Genomic DNA, 5,493 nt, shown 5'->3' on the forward strand with positions numbered 1-5,493 from the left:
GCGTTGCGTGGCGTGGCGTGGCGTGGCGTGGCGTGGCGTGGCGTGGCTAGGCTAAGCTCACATGCTCCTTCACAAGCTGCTTTTGCGCAGCGGCATGAGCTCCGCTCTGCTGCCAGCAGTGAGAAGTTGGAGCTTGCTTTGCTTTGGTCTTTGCTCTGGCTAGTGGCTTGAAGTGGTCTGTGCTGATTTCAGATCTCTTTCAGAACACTGGCCATTGCACTGCTGTTGGGAGATTTCAGGGGTCTGCTAGGCTAAGCTCACATGCTCCTTCACAAGCTGCTTTTGCGCAGCGGCATGAGCTCCGCTCTGCTGCCAGCAGTGAGAAGTTGGAGCTTGCTTTGCTTTGGTCTTTGCTCTGGCTAGTGGCTTGAAGTGGTCTGTGCTGATTTCAGATCTCTTTCAGAACACTGGCCATTGCACTGCTGTTGGGAGATTTCAGGGGTCTGCACTGCTGCAGGAGCCGATGGAGGATCGCACAGTGCTGAGGAAAGAGCAAAAGTTAAAAGCTCTCTCTGGGCAATGCAACAGCACTCTCATCGCTCTGTCTAGTGCTGGCTGTAGATCAGGATGTTCTCCTTCGGTAGCAAGTTCTTTACAATTTTATCCAATCTTTACCTAGAGGCACTCTTGTGTACCCTGGGTTAGACTGCAGAAAGCTTGCCCTGTCCCACTATGCAGAGGGCTGCTTCATTAGCTCTGTTAACTGGGAAATCCAGGCAGAGTACAGTTAGCTAACAAGGAACTACAACTTGAGATAGCAGCTGCCCTTTCTCTCTTCCAGTTCTGTTTCATAAGATGAGTAACTGAAGATAATTGAATAAAAGAGACATTATCTGGGACCTGCTCAGTGAACTTTCTAGAGTGTTGGTGTGGGAAGGCCAATTTCTGCTTAATGCAAAGAAGTGACACGTGTACTGTCTTTGTACTAAAAAAACCACAGCTGTATCCCAAAAGCTTTAGGGGAAAATCCAGGACTTGGGTATAAAGAGTATGATAACTCTTGGGTGCCAAAGTTCAGAAGCTGGAAGTCCTCTCTCAGCTGTCAGCTAAACCTTGCAATACCTAAATTCCACAAAGACATCATTTTTTGGCTTTGTTTCATGAAGAATGGCATACAGTTTTACCTCTGATGTGTCAAGAGGTGTTTTGTTCTGCCTGCGACTGAATAGCTGCTGACCTGTTTCTTACATAGATCTACAAAAAGGTGCAGCATTTTGGTGTTTCTTTGCCTGCTTCTCTGTGAGCAGGATCAGATAGGTTTTGCTCTGGGTGCCCACTGGATCACCTGCCCCATGTGAATCAAGTGGAAGGGTCTGCTTGCTTAAAATTTGTCAGTGGACTGTTTGTCCTCCTGTTTGTACTTAGCAGTTTGGAGCTGTTGCCCTAAATGGGAAGAGATGGGTTCCATTTTCATGCTAGTTTGAGTTAAAAACCATCCCTCCTGAATGAGAGAGGCTGCAGGCTCTTTTGGGTTTGGAGAGTGTACCTTCTGCCTCTGCACCAAAGCAGACCCATGGTACAGAAATGGCTCCTGTTCAGAGAGAACCAAAAAAAAGGGATTCTGACTGTAGCCTAATGCTTACAGCATTCAGATGCTGTGTCTGATCCAAGTGCTTCTTTCTGTATTTTATCCAGAAACTCCTTCATGGATAAAAGCAGCTCGCAGCAGAAGCCTGTACATTTGTGTATAAGCATATTTTTATAAGTCTGTTTGGAAAAGGGTGGCTTAAGTAAAGAGAGAGGTCAGTCACTCACTCTCTAATTACTGACCTGTGGCTGGGGGGGATGCTATTTCTGTCCAGCTTCCTCACTTGTTTGAGCATCTTTCTTGCTAGGTCTTGGTGCATGGAGACCACTTTTGGAAATCCTGAATTGGTTAAGGGCCTGAAAAGAGCAGGACTGCTTGTCCAAGTAAGCTCGCAAAAAATGCTGCTTTTTTAACCAGCATCTGCTTGGGAAAATCTAGCCAAGATTCAGAAAAAAGCAGGAACACCGGCTTACTTTATCACAGCTACCCTGGAGACGAGACTCCTAGCACAGCTCCCAGGCTCAGAGGGGAGGCACGAGCTCCCAGTGAAAAGTTGAAAATGATGCAAAGCATTAATAGAAGATGACATTCTTTTTTTATGATTTCATGAGATCTGAAAGCCCAGAGAAACCGGAGTGGATGTATCCCGTTACTAGGATGTCCTGCCAAGTGGAGACAGAGTTGCCTGTGGACTTCACGTATATCAACCCAATGGTCTATAGAGACAGGTGGTCTGAGCATCACCTCTGTCATTTGCAAGACTCTCTCATTACAGCTCGTACTGTCTATGTGATGGTACCTCCCCTGCCGCACAGCATACACATCTTGTGGTATGCCTGGAGCCCCTCATGCTGGAGCTGAGCGGCGTTTCTCACCTCGGGGCTGAATGCGCAGGGGAAAGCAGTCGGAGAGTGAGAGTTGGAAATAAAAACATGGAACAAGTCAAGTTTCTTTGAGACATTTTAGCCTTTGTTTTTTATATGAATTACATGTTGAACTTGTTCATGTTTGTATGTCAGCCTTCTCTCCCCCAGAACAGCTTATGACACAATTTCACCACTACAAATAAGCCAATATACTTACCTCATAGAAGTAAATTGTACTCCTTCGAATTTCTTAATAAGCAATACCGCGTCATAAAGCATATTTCTCAGTGACTCAACAGTGACATTTTATATGGGATTGTCTGCTTTGTCAGTAAAGTGGGTCACCATTGATGGAACAAGAGCCCTTCTGGTTTTGCATTAATTTCTGTAAGGTAATAAGCTCAGTCTATTAGACACAGAATAGTGGTATAGGAGGAAAGAAAGGAAAATTTAGGCGGAGGTAAAAAAAGTCTCTATTCCTGATACTCCATGTGAGAGGAGGTGATTTTTAATGTGTGAAGTGACCCAGTAATGTGGAATTTCACACTGTCATCCACGCACTAGAGGGAATTATTCTTAGCAATATAGCTGCTTAAAGAAAAAGCAGGGGGAGGGAACTGAGCAAACGGAGGGTTTGGTTTTTCCTCTGATGTGAACGAGCTCATACGTGGAAGTAAGAACCCCGCTCCTCTCTCTGTCTGGTCTCCTTCTTCTTTCAGATTTGTGGAAATAAATTCAGCTGCCTTCTCCATCACCAAAGCAGGCATGAAAGGAGAGGTGTGGGACGAGCAGAGTGTGTGCTCTGCTCCTCTCATCTTCCAGAGAAGTTGAGCTAACAGGGATGGGGAGCAATTCACTGACAGTAATTGCCATCTCATCCTCTCCTCTCCACCTCCTTTGAGCAAGAAAGACCGAGGGAGGTTTGTGACTCAAAAGCGTGTGTTTAAGGGCTTGTCTTTACTGCCGCGCTAGCTGAAGACGCTGTGCAGAGCGCTGCCCAGCGGGATGCCCATCCCCGTACAAAATCCCTAGCCAGCTCCGTAATGCTCTGAAGTGGAGTTAGTTGGCCTGGGGTGGTGAGGAAGCTCAAGTCCTGCTGACGTTTGAATTGCTAATGCAAAGGGGATGCAGCCACAAGCTGTCACTCATCAGATGCTAATCCAGTCAGTCTAATGTCAATGAAATAACTATGCCATTAGAGCATCCTTATACAAAGTGATTGACTCAGCTGAGAGGAGCTATTTGGTAATTAGATGACTTAAGCCAACTTTGCTTTGAGGACCAGTTGTCTTCTGGAGGTACTTCTGCAGTCAGGTGATTTATATATTACTCATGTAATATATAGTACTTCATTTATATAGTACTTCATGTACCACTCCCAGGGCCAGAGGGTAAAAAAAAAAATATTCAAAAATCAGACTCTGTACTCTTCATCTGTTTCGGGTTTAACAAATTCGAATCTCTAACAGTTGAAAAAAGGCTAAGAAAGCAATTTAGTTTTCAGTGCTGAATGATCCTGTTCCTTGAGTAAAAATATCTTGACAGGGATATGACAGAGAGAGTAGGGCACAGTAAGCATGGACAAACTGTACTAAAGGATGCCAGACTTTATGTGGGATGTTTGTTTTTACACCTGGCTTATGAAATGTAACACCTGTGTAATGTTTTACAGTGACAAGGTGCTGAACAGCTGCTCCTGGAGCAATATTTTCATTTGCTTTCTTTTTTTTCTCCCCGTCTGTTTCTTTTTCAGATAATGGCTCTGGGTCAGGAGAAGGAGGTGAGTACCAAACCCCAGTTACACTTGCTTTTGGTCTTTCTTTTTTACTATATGTGTGTCAGTTTTATGTACATGGTTGCTGTATACCACATGAATTAAGGAAAAATTATGACAACTTAAAAATAAGCTTTAACGTTGCAGTGTTATCTGACCATCTCAGAACAGTTTTTGTATAGGAATAGGTTGCAGTGTGCATTTGACCAATGTTGTTCTTTCAGATTTGACCTACGTAATTTTTCATTTAATGCCAGCAATATAGTGTAATATTAAGATCCCTCTTTCACCTGTATTTTGCTCCTGGAAATGTCCGTTCACGATACATTTCTTACCTTTTTTTCCCTTGCATTCATTGCCTTAGTGTCTACAGTGTCTAGTTATTACTTTATCCTTGGTCAAACATGTTCCCTAAAATATATAATGATTACAGTATGATATCTGTTTTTACCAAATATTTTATGTGTTTCTGTTCAAAGCTGTATATTCAAAGAAGGGACGTAGCACAGCTGGTACTAGTAGAAGTGTTCCTATCTTTGAACACATCTTAACCTTCTTCCAAGGATTAAAAAAAAAAAAAAAAAAATTAATCTTAATTTATCTTTGATACTACTAGCAAGATTACATATAGAATGAAAAATGTGAGATATAGATACATATGGACATGGAAAGGCCATTATGCATCAGTTCATACTGATGGGACTGAGTTTTGAAATACCAGAAATCTTGTATAGCTACATGAAAATGTGCTTTTGTGGAAAACAATCAATGGCATTACTGTGTGGCTAAACACAACAGTTAACTTTCCAAAAATCAGGAGCTAGCTCCCTCTTTTTTCGTGTATCGAGTGAAGGGGAGGCATTTCCCTCCCCTTTAATAAGATGCTATCAGTAAATTCCTGGGCTGCTGCTAGCACATGGCCCTTCTCACCTTTGTTTCCTTTTGGAGCAGTGTCTGAAGGAACAATTTTCTGCTCAAACACTGCCTCTTCTTACCTTCACTGGTGATTTTTTTCTGAAGCTCTTCTTCCTGAGATTGCATCCTGCTCTTTCCCAGCTCTGTTTGCTTCTCCTTCCCCCTTCGTTACCCAGCCTGTTATTCCACTACAGCTGCTCCCCGCAAGCCGAGCGTTGCTTGCCTCCGTACTGCTATGCACTTCTTATAGGAGACAGATGACAGTAATTTAGTCCACTTCTGACATTTAGTTTTGGAACAGTTTTAGAAATGTTTGAATGCTGTTGGGAATTTTTTTTCAGTATTTCCCAATCGGATATGTCGTGGTTTAATCTCAGTCGGCAACTAAGCACCACGCAGCCGCTCGCTCA

General features: G+C 43.3%; 1 protein-coding gene across 1 annotated transcript in view; it reads left to right on the plus strand.

The window, feature by feature from the left end:
• The window catches only part of TMEFF1 (transmembrane protein with EGF like and two follistatin like domains 1), a 55,663-nt gene that overhangs the window by 10,169 nt on the left and 40,001 nt on the right, over positions 1-5,493 (plus strand). Inside the window, exon 4 of the mRNA XM_009276681.2 lies at positions 4,148-4,174. Coding sequence (XP_009274956.1) covers positions 4,148-4,174 — 27 coding nt within the window. The remainder of the gene's footprint in view (positions 1-4,147; positions 4,175-5,493) is intronic.

Source organism: Aptenodytes forsteri, unplaced genomic scaffold, assembly GCF_000699145.1.
Source record: "Aptenodytes forsteri isolate BGI_AS27 unplaced genomic scaffold, ASM69914v1 Scaffold97, whole genome shotgun sequence".
Taxonomy (NCBI): domain Eukaryota; kingdom Metazoa; phylum Chordata; class Aves; order Sphenisciformes; family Spheniscidae; genus Aptenodytes; species Aptenodytes forsteri.